This window comes from Leuresthes tenuis, unplaced genomic scaffold, assembly GCF_036924035.1.
Source record: "Leuresthes tenuis unplaced genomic scaffold, fLeuTen1.0.hap1 SCAF_20, whole genome shotgun sequence".
Taxonomy (NCBI): domain Eukaryota; kingdom Metazoa; phylum Chordata; class Actinopteri; order Atheriniformes; family Atherinopsidae; genus Leuresthes; species Leuresthes tenuis.
In genome coordinates this window covers 11,594,743-11,610,979 of record NW_027325374.1, presented here as the reverse complement: position 1 = coordinate 11,610,979, position 16,237 = coordinate 11,594,743, and the positions used below count along the sequence as shown (strand labels likewise).

Below are 16,237 nucleotides of genomic sequence, written 5' to 3'. Positions count from 1 at the left end.
TTCTTCTTCTCCGTTTTATTCTTGACGACAGCACACTGTCTGTTTATGGGTGGCTCTGACCTGAGGAAGTTACATTATGTATTAAACCAGCACTTGGGAAGCATCAGTGTCAGCTCTCCCTGGAGCTCTATGCGGCCTTGGTGCAGGGGGTTATGATCTTTTTATATCAGTTAAAGGAAGAATGGTCTCTAACATGGCGATTGCTCCCGATGTAGATGCTCGATAATGTCGACAGATACACCGCGTGAGGCAGAAATGTGACAGCACTTGCCAAGAGGCTTCTGAGCATTGACAGCTCCCTACCCACCCGTGCACGGGCACCAACACAGATAAGGAAATCCCGAGGATCACGGCCTCCCGTCCGGATGACACCAGCAGGAGCCCGTCACACTGCTCCATGTAGCTAGCATTAGCTAAGCTAACAAATGTCTTACCTGAATTCGACAGATTTGTAAATGGATAACTTTATTCAGTCATCGTCAACTGGAGTGTGTGGGACGTGGAGCTGTTGAGAGGTTTGCTTTCATTGGATGGGCGGGCAACACCCTTTTTCATTACTGTGAGCGGTTGTGAGAACTGCAAAAGGTTTTCCAGGTGAGACTTCGATTGCAGCTAACGTTAACCTTAGCTTGCTCTACAGCTTGACGCTAGCTAGTTTGCATAGCTAACCTCTCAACCCTTGCTGTTATTCTGTAACATATGAGCTGGCATTATCATTCACCTACTCTTGACAAGTACACATTATTAACAATACGGGCTTTTGCTTTTCTCTCTTAAAATACAGGCAAGGTTTTGCTCAGTGTTAGCCAAGTTCGGCATTCCTCATATGCTTGTTAGTAGATCAGCTGCTACATCAACTTCTACAAAGTGTTTCGCTGAAACATGGATTGAAATGAATATCTCTGAGCTTTGTCATTAGAGCCGAGGTGTAACCACTTAAGGGTTGCTTGTTTGCATTGCTTGGAAAAACTAGTTTATGGGATTGCATGACGAAAAGTGTTGTAATTGGTTTTGGAACAGTTTGGAACAGACTGCAAAATCAGTATCAATAGTTGATGAACACACTCGACCTGATATTTATGATAATTACGCAACAGAAAAGAGGCTGTTGATGTGTTATTTGTTGATCCTCCGGTCTTACTGTATTTTCTGACCTAAGCAGTGCCCAAATTCAGTTCAGATTCAGGCTCTCATTGCATATTTAGTTTATTTACCATTTAGATCAATACATTGCATTGCAAGCATTTGAACATGTAGTTTTAAGAGTTTTGCTGACATATGATGAATGCACAGGGGGGGGGGGGGGGGGATTGAAAATAATTGCCTGATTTTGCATTTGAAGCATTCCTTTCTTTAAATATTCCTTAAATATTTTTATTAGATTAATAATGTGTGCATGCACACACCAACGTTTCTGGACACTTGTATTTTATGTTTTCTTTTTTTTGCTCAAATTCTCAGCAATGCACTAATGAAAGCCTGTTTTTCATCTGTTGTATAGTGATTTTCTTTGATAAATTTATTGTAAAATGTACTTATCCAACGTAGGCTCAGGCAGATCTGATTAAAAGGCTCTCTCTTTTAATGCTGCTCAAATGTGAAGGTTCACTATATTTCTACGTTCCTTGCCAAAGTGAGACAGAATGCTTTACATGCATCTTTGTGTGACACAAACTCAACTCAGCCAAATTCCATTTGCACTCACTGTTTTTGTTTCTCTTTTGAAGCAAGATGGAAGGACTTCATAGCCAGACTATTAGCCTAGACCCACGCAGGCAGGAACTGCTTGAGGCCCGCTTCACAGGAGTTGGTGTGGCTAAGGTTGGTATATCTTTATTGATAAAGGTGGCTCATAACGACGCCTATTGTCAGTGTGGATTGTTTCTGCAAATGCTGGACTTTAAATAGAACATAGTGAGTGTTGAGCTATATATAATGTGTCTTGCGAAATTGGGCTTGGAATGCTGGAGTGATGTTTCCTTTTTATACTTTGTGCAGGCAGTTTGGAGACTTAAGCATATCACCGCTTTTTTTTTTTTTTTTTTTTTTCTGGAATATGTCCCATAACCCCACTGTGAACGCAAACACGAGCAGTTCTATGTGGTATTCGTCTGTAAGTTCAGAAAATCTTGGAATTTTTCTGTTTAGGCTATACTCCGTGTTTAGGAGTTTCCTTCAGTGGAATGATTTGCTGTCCTGGGCTGAAGGTAAAAAAAACAAGACAAGCTCTGTTTTGGCTGACACGGGAGCTGGCCAGCAGCTCTTTGTTTCACTTGAGACCAGTGACACTGAAATGGCACAGCATTCGAAGCTTACATCATTGGCTGCATGCTGTGCATCAACTCTGCCGTATAACACGGTACCGCGATGTGTGTGGGTGCGTATTTGAGCAAATGGCAACCCTTGAAAAGCGATCTCTGTTATTCATGACTGGCCTATATATTGGTCTGAAATAAATTGTTCGGCCTGCTGGCCTGTGGCACAAATTATGTTGGGGTATGAGAACGTGGACTACATTTGAGGCTGTGTCGAGTTGCCGTTCAGCACATCGCAATGAATTTTTAAAGTGTATGTGTTAATAGAAAGGCTGAGAGAATCTCTTGGCTGTTTGTGTGACCTTGAGCAGCAGAGAGCCAGCAGGCCTTAAAAGCATTAGCCTGCTGCCCCAGTAAGCCTGCTGTTTCTTTTAAGTCTCGTAAGCTAGCCATGAATGACCCCAACTGGATGTGATCTGAAGATTTTCTGATTAACACGGGGATCTGTGTTATACACCCACTGTTGCACCGTGGCTTATCATTTTAGCGAAGTGACGATCCTTTTATATCTATAATGGGCAGATGAATTAACTGGAATCCCAACAAAAATAAGATACAAGGGGTGTCGGAAAGGATTTACAAGCGTCGGTGTAAATGATTTGTAAGCGTTGGGGTGAAGTTGATAGCCATTTTGTATCATTTGAGAATAGATTGTTGGGTTTACTTTGAGAATTCAGGGGAGCCCACCATTTGTCTTGAATTTATTTTAGTATAAAACAGGATGTGGCTTTGCATGTAGCTGTTGTCTGTCTATGATTTTTCTCTTCCATGCACAGGAATGGCTTGTGACTAATCAATCCCATTAATTGTTTTTCCTCTGCATAATAGAGTTCAGCCAACAGCGAATCATCAAACCAGTCTCTGTGCAGTGCAGGATCACTCAGTGACAAGGAACTAGAGGTTGGTTGGGGTGGGGGGGGGGGACTCCAGACAAAATGAGAAGTGGTTTTGTGCTCATCCTCAGCTTCTCTGACTGTTTGTACTCCACCCAACCTTAAGTTGGCAAGTATTTTTAATAAGGTGGTGCTTGATAAGACTGGTTAACATTACAAAACTGATTAATTTTATCTGTGAAGTTTGATTTGTTTTTAAGATCAATTAGTATTTCTTTATAGGATGATAACAACACAACTTCACTTTGAAGGTACCCAAGTATATGTTTGCTTCAGTATCCCTTATCTTTGTCTCAGCATGTGGCCAAAAACACAAAATTCTATGGTTGAGATGAAAATTACACATATATTATGATCCAGTAAGTTTTCCCCTCTGTAAATTCTTTCACTACCGGTTTCTTCCTTTCTTTTTTTTCACCTTTCCAGTCCTAAACAGTCAAAAGCTGTCCTCCTTATTTGGTTTGGAAACTAAACCACACACATGACACCTCTGTTGGCGTTGAAATTATTGCTGTTTATGTTCTCTTTGAAGGCCTATTATAGTCCCACGTGCAGTGCAGAAATGCACCAAACCTGCCACCGTTCAGCTTTGAATGTGTTCCTGTCACTTTGTTTATGTGAATAACTGAGTGGACTCTAACGAACAAAATAGAAATCTGGCATGCTTTTCCTCCTCCTGTCAGACGCCAGAGAAGAAGGCCAACGAGAGAAGCAGGAAGAGAAAAGGAGACGTATTTGACAGCAACAGCCAAGGTGAGTTCCAGCCACTTACTGCTAGTCCTACACAATTACCATTTCCCCACACTAATCACGCTCTATATTAATAAATGCTGTGCTGACATGGATACCGCTTTCTTCACTGCTTTGTTGTTTGCTCTAAATATTCATAGTTTTAAATTTGGGTGAAAAAAGGTCTTTAACGGACATCTGGGATTCATACGACTCGGATTATTTTTCTTTCTTTGCAGGCGTCTTTGAAAGCAAAGGAAAGTCACTTGGGATTTACTGATTTAACGTTATTGGTGTTCTGTTTCTTTGTAGGAAAAGGAAGGGGACACAAAATAGGGGATTATTTTGAGGTGAGTACAAGCTGAGTTCAGATGGTATTTAATCGTTCTTTTGAATGTCGTTTTCTTTCGAGTTATTTTGGTGTTTGTAGTTTCAAATCACCCTCGAGCTCTATTGTCTCACCCTCAAAGCTTTACTGTCTCGCCCTCATTTTCTCACTGTGTCAGCAAGTTCCTTCATTCACCTTTTTTTCTGAATAACCACTCTGTCCTCTTCCCCTCTGTTTTGTGTCTTCATTCTTTGTCAATGGCCCCATGGCCAGTTTGCTGGTAGCAGCGGCTCTGGCACCAGTCCTGCCCGAGGCATCCCTCTGCTGGTGCGCTCGTCTTCACAGCACTCACTGTCTTATTCTCCGGTGAGCACCGGCATCCATCTGCATAGCTCTCATCTGCTTTGCCCTGTGTTGACTGGGTGTTCTATCCTTAACTTGTGTCAGAATTGACTGGTGTGTTGGTACTATGAGTCCTCGCCTGATTTCTTGTAGAATCAGTTTGGTCTCATTTGGACAGGGTTAAAGCTTGTGTTGGATTTGTTTTTAACGTTGATTAGATGATGAGCTAGCATTTAGGCAGGGAACTGTACATCAATCTAGCGTATGCACTTCTAAGAATGTAGTTGTTGATGAGTTTTATGAATTTTTATGACAGAAATAGCCTGAATTAAGGATAGCTAACGGATGGATTTCTACACAGGCACTCTACTGGGACGACTTCATCCACACGCCCCCCTGGAGCACAGTTTATTTACTCCTTTCTCTGTGACAGTTGGCTAACTTCACACGGAGTTTGCTACTGCTTTTGACAATGTGAACGACGACTTTGAGTAAGATGGACGTTCTTACCGGAGTGAATGAGCTGTGCTGCAGCCCTGCGTGTGGATGAAGTGGTCCCAGTAGAGGTGTGTGTAGAATTCCCGTTAGCTCTCCTATAGCTGCAAGTAGCCACATAACAGTAGCTATGTGCTAACAGAGCAATAGTATGCGTTCGTTCATTCATTCGTCTTAAAGTATTGGTGAAATAAAGACAGATAAGTCCTCATTTAGAGGCTGCATCGTCTTTGCCCCGTTCACTCTGTTATATGGATATACGCCGATCGCGTAGCTTCCGAAGGACGCCGACTTTCGCCAAACTGTTCTCGTGAGTAGATAAACGTATTTCATGCCAGAAATAAGGTCTAGGTTTAAAAATACCGGAGTTCCCCTTTAACAGCCACATCATTTGTTGGTTTACCTCCCTTTCAGCTGCTCCCCTGCTGGCTGTAATATGTAATTGCTACATTTCAACCCCTTTATTCCTAACTTTTCCCTCTGTTTCTGTGGAACGCAGTTTCAGCACGGCAGTCCTTCGTCCACAGGCTCAGCCCACACGGACTCCTCATCCTGCAGCTCATTTAAAACAGCTCCCACACACTCCTGCTCACACAAAGGCATCCAGGTAACTGTCTAACCCGAAGCACCATTTGACACCAATTTTTTATTTTTTCCCCACATTCTTTTCTCTCTCTGACTTGTCTAGTTGTGGCATGTGGCCACACATTTCATTATAATGATCTCATGATGTCAAAGTTGCAAAATGCAACAGCCAGCCAGATATCTCTTTCGATTACACTGATTGGTCGAGTTAAAGGTCAAAATTTTAAACTGAAATGATATGTTCAACACTTGATTGGTACGTTGCATGAACGAAAATAGGAATTTCCTCATTTAAATGGGGTACGGTGTTAACTGTTGGCTTGTCTTTGTTTCATCCTTCCAGTCAGAACTGACGCTGCTGAAACTGACGGCACTGGAAAAGGTCAAAAACTCTGACCTGGAAAAGAAAGAAGGGAGGATAGATGACCTCCTGAGGGTTAGATTAAGCTTTACTTTTTCGGAAATATTACAAGTTGAACTTAGTTTGGAGTATTCATTCCATTCTTTGTATTTCTTGCTAAATGTTATGCATTAAAAGTTTCAAATGGATGCCAGTAACTGTGATTTAAATCCATAAATAAGGCCTGTTTAAAGTGTCTTATCTTCATCACCTGAATCCAGTTTTCATCTGCTTATCACAACAACTGCTCAGTCCCAGTCTTTTTACACATCATCATTAATGATGTGCCCGTTAACGTTTAAGATGTGACTTTACTTGCATAGATGTAGAAGTCGGTAATCCAAGCTGAAACGCTGACTTCTGTGGCGTAATGTCATTATAAGAACGAACCAGCCGTGAGTCTTTGTTTTAAGAATTAGTTGTCAGAGGGCTGCTGTTGTATTTCTCGGCAGGCTAACTGCGACTTGAGGCGTCAGGTCGATGAGCAGCAGAAGATGCTGGAGCGCTATAAGGAGCGGCTTAACAAATGTGTGACCATGAGCAAAAAGCTGCTGATGGAGAAGGTCAGTGTGAATAAGACGTGCACAAGTTGGTTGTTCATTTTCTCAGAGTTTAGTCAGCTTTTGATTGCACTTGTACAGTTTTAGCCATTCGTCTTTTTTGCAGTCAAAGCAGGAGAAGATGGCGTGCAGGGACAAGAGCATGCAGGATCGCCTACGTTTAGGTCACTTCACCACAGTACGCCACGGAGCTTCCTTCACCGAGCAGTGGACAGATGGATACGCCTTCCAGAACTTAATCAAGTCAGCATGTCGAGAGGCGCAGACATTCGCTTTCATTTTGTCCCATCTGCGGACAAACGTGTTCACACCAGACTGTCCTTCTACGTTGTAGGCAGCAAGAGCGAATCAACTCGCAGCGGGAGGACATCGAGAGGCAGAGGAAGCTGCTGGGGAAGAGGAAACCTCCCTTGGCCCCAACACCCCCGCCCAACATGGAACAGAACAGACGAAAAAGTAGAAGCAATGGCCAAGAGAATGAAATGTAAGAGCAGCTCAACTACTGAGCAAAGTCAACTATCTATATAACTCTGTGCCAGCAGTATGTGTGAAAACCTAATTTCATAAAGAGTCTCTTTGTTACTTTCTTTCTTTCTTCCATCATGTCAGCTGAAGTAAATTCGCATCTCAAAAGCTGACCTTTTGCTACGCTGTCACACACAGGTTGTCCCTGGCAGAATACCGCGAACAAGAGGAAATTTTTAAACTTCGAATCGGTCATCTTAAAAAGGTACCAGCCTCCACAGTTGCACTCGCTTTGTGTTGTTTGGCCACTTTTTTTGAGGCTGCGGTCTTGTGAGAATGACCCGGGAGGATTAATCATTGTGACTGTGCAGGAAGAAGCAGAGGTCCAGGCCGAGCTGGAACAGTTGGAGCGGGTTAGAAACTTGCACATTCGGGAGCTGAAGAGAATCCACAACGAGGACAACTCGCAGTACGTTCCCTTGCGATTTAACATACCTCACTTAGGTTCTGTTTTTAAATGGCGTAAAATAACACAAAGTTTTTCCTCTGCAGATTTAAAGACCATCCCACGCTGAATGACCGTTATCTGCTGTTACGTTTACTTGGAAGAGGTGGCTTTAGTGAAGTTTTCAAAGTAAGCATCTACCCTTTTATATGGCTTGGACTTTAACTCCCATCTCCTCTTTGCTTCGCTACCTTTCCATTACAAACAGGAGGGCAGCTTAATGTGTCACAGCGGTGTGTGCAGCAGCTGCTGCGTCTCTGTTGACAGGAGGGTTCGCTCACATTTGATTTGTCAGTATGTCATGTTTCTCTGGCAGGCTTTTGATTTAACAGAGCAGAGGTATGTGGCCATTAAAATTCATCAACTCAACAAGAACTGGAGGGAGGAGAAGAAGGAAAACTACCACAAGTGAGTCTGAAATTGCCCTAAATCACTGAAAATGTTTGATCGGTAATGAAATATTACATTCTCAAACTGCCTTTAAATGAAAGAATCTTTCATTCATTTGTTTTTGCAGACACGCCTGTAGAGAGTACAGGATCCACAAAGAACTTGACCATCCCAGAATAGTCAAACTCTATGACTATTTCTCAATCGACAAAGACTCGTAAGTGACTCGCAAAGCTCTAAATGAAGAATATAATAACTAAGGCACTGTCCACCCTACCACAGTTATATTTTGCAAAACAAACTGCATCTTCAGCGTGAAAATAGAGACATTTTCCGAAGTTAAGATTTACATATAAAGCGGCCTACTTTTCATATTCCAGCGCTTGCTTTGTGTAACGCGTTGGAAACCACAACAGCAGTGGTGCCTACTGTATGCACCAGTTTCTCTGCATCTGGCTTGCTTTGCTAGGTCAAAGCATTGCCTGGGTTGCTCGGCTTTCATAACCTGTGAGTTAAATTTGACATTTTATGCCGTCTTTCTAGTTCATTGCAGGATGAGGTAAGTCTCCAGGTTGTCTAATGGAAAAACAAAATTTCTGAATGTCATCTCTTCTTACAGTTCTGTTGTATATTTACTTGTTTTACAATCCTGTTTCACATGAATTTTTACCTGAACTCTGCTCGAGGAAATTTAGTGTTCATATGCCACAAAATTAATTTACTAATTATCAATAGAATCTGACCCACTGGCGTGTGTTTGAGTTATTTCGTATATGTTAATGGAAAATATCTCCTGATATTCATATTAAAATCTTACGGCTTTTACGCATATTTGGATTTATTGGAATGTGAGTGAGTAGGTGATCAATAGAAAGACTTTAAAAATGATAATAATGCTGTCTGTTGTGTCATCTCTTTCAGATTCTGCACAGTGCTGGAGTACTGTGAAGGCAATGATCTGGATTTCTACTTGAAGCAGAATAAGTCAATGACAGAGAAAGAGGGCCGCTCCATTGTCATGCAGCTCGTCAACGCCCTCAAGTACCTCAATCAGATTCGGCCGCCCATCATCCACTATGACCTCAAGCCTGGTAAGTCTCATGGAGTTCTGATGTGTCACTTTGCAGTCTGGCAAACGTAACAGACTAAACCTGTGTGTGTTCTGTTCTCAGGAAACATCCTGCTGGTTAACGGCACAGCCTGTGGTGAGATAAAGATCACCGACTTTGGCCTGTCCAAAATCATGGATGATGACAGCTACAACTCTGCGGATGGCATGGAGCTGACCTCACAGGGAGCAGGGACCTACTGGTAAAAAGACACATCGCTGCATTTAGTGCACAGGAAAATAATCTGGCTTCAGTTTGTTTGTTGCAGTGGTGCAGAATTGATATCCCCTTGTCACTTGTCGACTACATAGAAACATATTGTGCTACTTTTGTGTCTCACAGGTATCTACCACCGGAGTGCTTTGTAGTTGGGAAGGACCCCCCAAAAATATCCAACAAGGTGGATGTTTGGTCAGTTGGGGTCATCTTCTACCAGAGCTTGTATGGGCGCAAGGTAACCATGAATCTCCATTCTGCAACATAGATTGTGAGGGTTAAGTTTTCCTTTTGAAGAAGACTGTTAACTGGCTGCCTGTTGTCTTTCTTAAGCCATTTGGTCATAACCAGTCGCAGCAGGATATCCTCCAAGAAAACACCATACTAAAAGCTACCGAGGTGCAGTTCCCCCCTAAACCTGTGGTCACCACAGAGGCAAAGGTGGGGTACACATCAGCAATCTAATTGTATAGTTCCCATCAAACCTCTTACATTGAAAGTGTGACTTTGTCAATTTCTGGCCTGATGAAAGGACAGTGTTGCTCCTCGATGAGATTAATTTTCTGCTCAAAGTTAAAAACCTATATTTCTGGGTCTGTAGAGAGTAAAAAGTGGGTTCTTAAATGAGTCGTTCGTTTCTTTCCTAGGCCTTCATTCGACGTTGCCTGGCGTACCACAAGGAGGACCGCGTGGATGTGCTGCAGTTGGCCAGCGACCCCTTCCTTATGCCGAATATTCGTAAAGCCCTAGGTAGCAGCACAGCTTTGGTGCCCGCCAGTCCCTCCACATCCAGTTGCTACAGCAGCAGTGCTTCCAACTGAAGTTAGCTGAAAGAAACTAGAGTAAAACTCCAGGGAGGACAAAGCCACATGGAGACATTACATGCTTGATGAAGCTCCTTCTTGGTAGGGCATGATGGGACGGAGAAGTCTTTTAAGTGTGAATGGAACCAGAATGGTGGATGAGAGGATAGTAATGGTAAATGTGCCCACCACTGTTGTCGGAGTGGTAAAAATGGAGGGCAAAGCCTCCGGTTGTGGGCTCAGTAGAACCCAAAGATTTGCCCCATATGCATGCACTAACGTAAACTTTGGCTCATTTCCAGAGACTTTTCCATGATAAAAACGAAAATCATTTGGAAAAATTGCACAACTGACTCGGACGTATGAATTGTGGAACGTTACGTCATGTCCATACTCTGGAAGGTTTAGCGGAGGAAGCACTGATAATATTTCATCTTATACTGCTTGAAATCCATCATCAGACTTTTTTCCAGAATTAGTGGTCTGTTCCACATACATATCCCTGTAGGATAAAGAGCTTGATGTTTTGAGAAAGGGCTGCTGCAAGTGATGAATGATTGGTGAATGAGGTTCATGGCCTGTCTTATGTGACATGGCCCCATAAGAGATTTATCTGTGACTTTACACAGGAGAGAGCTGATTCTAGAGATTGACTGTTTGTTTTCCCCAATAATTTTACTTGATAACTGGAAGTCAGCTTATTATTTTAATTAAGTCCATATTTTTCCATGAGATTTACCCCCTCTAATGTTAACCTTAAACGGGAGGGGGGGGGTTGACTGAGTGAGTGTTTTGAGGCAAGATTCAGCTGAAATAATAATTAATGAAACCATTAAAAAGCAATTGGTTAACACTGTGGAGTCTTGTTTCATCTGGGCGGATGGGGAAGAGAAAGTGCAGACTATTGGTTTTGATGCAAGTACATCACATGTCTCTGTTGGTAATTACACTATCAAATATATTTCATCTTAAAACTGTTAAGATTCTTCTCACATCTTAGAAATGTTTGTAACTCAGTCCCACTATTAGGTTTCCATATTTAAAGGACAGGTTGGTGTGCTGCTGCAGATTATGAGCACAAAGTAGGTGTATTAATGCGGCTTATAACCGTTTGCAGAGTATGTAATGGACTATTCTGGTATTTGTATTCAGTCTCAATATACTGATATACTCTGATTAAATCATTTGCTGTGGTCTATTGGAAATCCTTCTCATGGAAGACAGACGGTGAATTCAAAGGTGCAGTGCAACAGGAGACGAGATGCCCTTTGATTTGAAATAGCAGTGCTGTATTTCTGAGTTTGTTTCACGTCACATTCTTCGTAAGTGTTTAATTGTTTTAATGTGCTGTTTTCAGAAAATGCTATTTTTAGGGAGACAGATCATAACCAAAAGCATACATTATCCTTCTTTCTTACTGGTGTCTTTAGTCTCCCACGTGGGAGCCACAACTGTACTGTGCAACAAAAAAAAAAAAATTGAATTGCCTTGAGCATGAAAAAAAAAAAATCAAAACAAGATGTGCACTGACAGTCTTGACTTCTCTTAATCCAGCAAAGACTTGCAAAATGGTGCAAGCATTTCTTTTCCATCAGCTGCATATCCAACTCAAGAATCACAAGATATCCATTTAACGGCTGCATATTACTATCAAGTCAGTAAATCGACTCCAGCGAGTTTATCTGTTGTAGAACTGCGAGGTGACCCAGGCCAGCCCCCATTTCAGATTGGTGAGCATAAACTTCAGCGCCTTGGTCCACTGCTCCTCAGAGTTAAACTGGGTTTTGATGGAGTAGGAGCCTCCGCTGCCACCTGTATCCTCGATCTTCCCCTTCTCCACATCCATCCTGAGAGATGAGGGGGGGGGGAAACACCTGTTACTGCCGTAGCATCAGGGGGAACCATCACTTTACAAATGGTGACAAACTCTGCTTTGTCAAAAAAAAATAGATCTAATTCAAACAGTTATTTAATTCAAACTTTTCCGTTTGCCTCAACTGCATAATAACTCCTTTTTGTAGCCCTCGTAGAATAAGTTCAAACAACGGTTCAGGATTCTAGTTTCATTTGAAGTTGTAGAGACGTGCTAGAAAACAAGGTCAGTCTGCTTGTATCTGACCTGTACGGGAGGCAGAAACCAGTGTCTCCTTTTTCCACCTCTTCTTTGAACTGCTGGACACAATCCAGGAAGGCCACCATGGCGTGATCAAACTTATTGTCCCAGAAGAACCTCAAGCCACCCGAGCAGTACAGTGGAAGTTCCTGGGCACAAACCCCACAAGGAGAAGGGACAGAACTGAAACCTGAAAGACTTGAAATAATAATGGGAGACCTGGAAAGAAAGAGTACTTTTTCTTACCTTTGACTTGTCTGTCAGCGACTCTAAGTATGAGTGGTTTCCATATGGGACAAGACGATATCTGTCGAGACAAGGGAGGTGTTTAAACGGAAGTTTCTGTTGACATGCAGACAGACAAAAAGCAATGTCAATAACAAATACTACATGACTGTGATAAAGCTTAGCAACAGCAAGGTATATCATAACAAGATATGTAAGCAAAAGAGGTGAGTTAACATGGCTCCCATTAGTGGATGCATCATTTCTGCCTATTCTAATTTAAACTGAACTGAAAAATGCATCATAATGCATAAATTCAAACAAATAATACATTTACCTCTGAAATCGCAGCCCCATTTTGTTGGCCAGAGCATGCAGCAGTAGCACCGTCTGCCCCCAGGCTGCGTTGATTTCGTTCCACTCCACAGGAACGCTGGGAAGCCGACCCAGACGGAAGGTGTTGATGGTACCGAACTGGCCGCTGTGCCTGGAGCGAGAGGACAAATGATTCGTATTTCAAGTGAATACATTTTGGTTTACTTAGATTCCTGTGCCCAAGTTCAATCTTTTCTGAGTTGAAATGGACTTTGGACAGAAAAACAAATGAGTTCTGAGTAGAAACAAGCGTGTTTGTGTACCAGATGTGAAATGTGGCATTGAACACATTGGTCTTCTTCAGGCGATCCAGCTGAATCTGGCAGTAACGCATCTGGTTGTCGACACTCTTCAGCTCGTCATCCAGCTCAAGCTGCTGCCGTTTAAACTCGCTGTACTCCTTTTGGTACCTTGCATCACAGAGCAGTGGGAACAGATACAGCTGTTAGGAGATCCATAAATAATATGCCACCTCTTTATATCACTGCTCGGACACTCACTGTATCTCCTCCGTGTCCAGCTGCTGAGACTGGACCCTGCTCTGGGCCAGGTCCTGAGCCACAGCAGCCCTCTGCTCCTCCACAGCCTCCAGCTCCTGTACTAAAGCCTCCTCCTCCTCTTTGAGATGCTGCAGCTCTGCCAGCAGGGTCTCTTCATCCTCCACCTGTAGGTTTGACAGCAGCTCCAGACACTGTCTGAAAATAGATCAAAGTCAGCACTTTGAAAGTGTGTTTTTATACAGCATGTGCTGGTATTAAGTCAGGTCATTTTGCGTCCTTTCAAACTGCTTTGACTGTAAAAGGACTTCCAGTGAAATTAAACTTTATTGTGCTCCAGCTCACTTGTAATTCTGGCACTCATTCTCTGTGATGTTGAGCTGCGTGTCCAGATGGTCCAGCAGTGTGTCGGTGCATTCCTCACACAGCGGGTGGTCCACATCCGTCTGGCCTGACATGATGTCAAAAAGGTCACTGGTTACCTGAGTGGGATATGGTGATAAGGTAAAAGCGTCAGTAGGTTTATTTACATCGTGTGATCATAAAGATGTTTTCGAACGTTGTCACCCTTCCTCTAAGTAAATTGAGATAACTGAGCTTAAAATTCACTTCAAGGGTAAATATCACCTTGAGTCTGCGACTAAGGTTTTCCATGGTGCCACCATCAGATGCATCTCCAATCAGTGTGAAACTGTTGGCACTTTCTGTTGACATCATCCTGAAAAGAAGGGCATGATTAAACTTTGAAGGATATGCTGCATTCAAAGGAGCAAATTTGCCACAGTAGACAAATACTCTGTGCTGGCTCAAAAACAGAAGGTCTGGGCTGCTCACCGGGCAGGAGGGATGTATTTTCTTGACACTCCATCTTGCTTGTTTTCCACAAAAGTCTCCTAGAAGATGAAAAGGAAATGTGGTGTCAACAAACTGCAAGTTTTGTTTATATTTATCAGACCAGATGCTAATCAGACTGGATACTCAGCCTTTTTCCTCATTGTCTGACTATTGTCAACAGTCCTGACTAAATTCATCTAAAAACGCATGACTTTGGCTCTTTCCAAGCCAACTTTCTCCATAGTCACCTCTCTATTGTGTTGGGTCATTCCAACCACATTACCATAACCAATCAGGTTATGCATTTTGAATGATATTCTAACAAGCCTGGACACCTACAGCTCCACAAACAGTAAAGTTTACAGTATTGCTAAATCTGTGGTAATACGAGTATGGGAAGAATTTGCTTATGAGGTTGTGGGGTAGAAATAAGGCATTGACAAAGAAATCCATTTCCCTGAGGTTTCTGCTGTATCTCAGTGGTCTGTTTTCTTGACAACAACCAAATACCTTTCTCAGGCCTGTGGAAAGTGGATTTAACAGCTCTTAGAAGAAGCATGAAGGGTGAGAGTGGAAGGCTAAGACAACAGCACACGTTGATGACACTGGTTCACACTCAGTGGCGTTGATAGTAGACAAAACGGTCGGAGACCATGAGAATCTGGTGCCGAAGCAGACAGCCCGAACATTGATAATAAGCAATAGCCCACCTCTGGTGCTGCCTCGCCTACGCTGCTGTCGGCCTGTTTGCTGGGAGTCACAGTGACCAGCGGCGCTGCGGGGGAGAGTAAGGGTCACAACATCCTGTAACTACATGTGGAACAGTTGCATGAAGATGTCACTTGCATTTCACAGCGACCACAATCCACCGTTAAAGGTGATTACACACCAATGAGTTCCTGGATGGTGACTCTGTCGAGCACGTTGAACGATGTGTCCAGTTTGAGCGGCTGACAGCAGCGCTGACACACGAAGCTGACTTGCATGGTTGTGCTCGACGACTTGGAGCCCTCCATCGCGACCTACCAGACATGAACAGAAAAAAAACAAACAAGACTTTGTAAACGTGCAAAACACCAGAGTGGCATTACACTTGAATTCTATCTATTTGTTCAAATAACATTAAAGTGAGAGACTGGTACATATTACAGCCTGCTCGCTACATAGATAGCTTTTGGCAACGCTGTTAAAACAGCTGCCTGCTTCAATTAGCTTTGCAGTTAGCTTGAGTTTAGCACAACCAGGGCGTATAAAGATATACTCACAGCCGCATATGAAAGATAAAAACTATTAGGTTATGAACCCTATCTATATCCTTGGGAAATAAGAATCCAGCCCTGATATTTTTAGCATTACGCCACTTCCCTGTTGTTGTTTACGGTGGGCTGTGACGTCTTCCTCTTTTGTTTAGGGTTGCGGACACTCGATGCTACACTAACTCACTGCTGCCCTCTACTGTTTAGTTCCAAAGCTCATTTTGTTTCTTCCTTTCTGGGACTTATTTTCACAAAAAAAATGTTATGTTCTAAATTGTGTTCAAGGGTATGAGTGCTTCTCCTTTCTTTTGCGTGACAATGTCACAACACTGTGCCTAGACAACTCCTCCTAGGTCTCACCTGAACACAGAATTGATGAGAGTTCTTTGTGCAGGTAAGCTTTTCCTGGAGATTAAACCTTTCTGGTCTTCTGTAGTGCCAGCTGAAGAGTCTGCTTTCAAATGTTGAGGCAAGGACTTCTCTAATTCCAATACACACTTTATGTATATAACTTTATGCCTAAATTTGAATATCTTTCATAAAGTCCATAGGTATTCATTCAGATTTTTCATTTTAGCTGTTTTGCTCGTGCTGACTTGATGTTTTCACGACGAACAGCTTCTCTAGGTGTGCTCAGGTCTTTAAGCAGATTCCTCCTTTGAAGTGAGTAAATTTGGATGAAAGCCTGTATTACTGTCACTGATCATCCATACACACAATTGCCATTACGGCGTTTACCAAATAAAAAATCCACAACACATCCTGCTCTGTGGACTTTTAAAAATATTTAGCAAATCCCTAT

At 42.6% G+C, this 16,237-nt stretch overlaps 2 protein-coding genes across 4 annotated transcripts; one reads left to right on the top strand and one right to left on the bottom strand.

Moving 5' to 3' along the window:
* Window positions 1-67: 67 nt before the first annotated feature.
* Window positions 68-10,991, top strand: LOC140279015 (serine/threonine-protein kinase tousled-like 2). 3 transcript variants are annotated; one of them, XM_072374190.1, is made up of 21 exons: window positions 68-594; window positions 1,732-1,821; window positions 3,144-3,215; window positions 3,892-3,961; window positions 4,250-4,287; window positions 4,539-4,631; window positions 5,602-5,709; window positions 6,031-6,123; window positions 6,540-6,650; window positions 6,754-6,890; window positions 6,982-7,131; window positions 7,311-7,377; window positions 7,484-7,581; window positions 7,665-7,746; window positions 7,934-8,025; window positions 8,135-8,224; window positions 8,929-9,098; window positions 9,180-9,318; window positions 9,459-9,570; window positions 9,666-9,773; window positions 9,980-10,991. In XM_072374190.1, the coding sequence occupies exons 2-21, from the start codon at window positions 1,732-1,734 to the stop codon at window positions 10,151-10,153; spliced, it is 2,094 nt and encodes a 697-aa protein (XP_072230291.1). In that variant the 5' UTR covers window positions 68-594; the 3' UTR covers window positions 10,154-10,991. The 3 variants fall into 3 exon arrangements, with proteins under 3 accessions (XP_072230291.1, XP_072230290.1, XP_072230292.1); XM_072374189.1 differs by having other exon boundaries at window positions 1,728-1,821; XM_072374191.1 differs by lacking the exon at window positions 4,539-4,631 and having other exon boundaries at window positions 1,728-1,821.
* On the bottom strand, window positions 10,802-15,586 carry becn1 (beclin 1, autophagy related). Its single transcript, XM_072374192.1, has 12 exons — window positions 15,445-15,586; window positions 15,069-15,201; window positions 14,890-14,954; window positions 14,180-14,238; window positions 13,973-14,063; window positions 13,691-13,827; window positions 13,349-13,543; window positions 13,112-13,258; window positions 12,811-12,960; window positions 12,495-12,555; window positions 12,255-12,397; window positions 10,802-11,982 (listed from the first exon to the last, which is right to left on the bottom strand). The coding sequence occupies exons 2-12, from the start codon at window positions 15,193-15,195 to the stop codon at window positions 11,814-11,816; spliced, it is 1,344 nt and encodes a 447-aa protein (XP_072230293.1). The 5' UTR covers window positions 15,196-15,201; window positions 15,445-15,586; the 3' UTR covers window positions 10,802-11,813.
* Window positions 15,587-16,237: the final 651 nt, after the last annotated feature.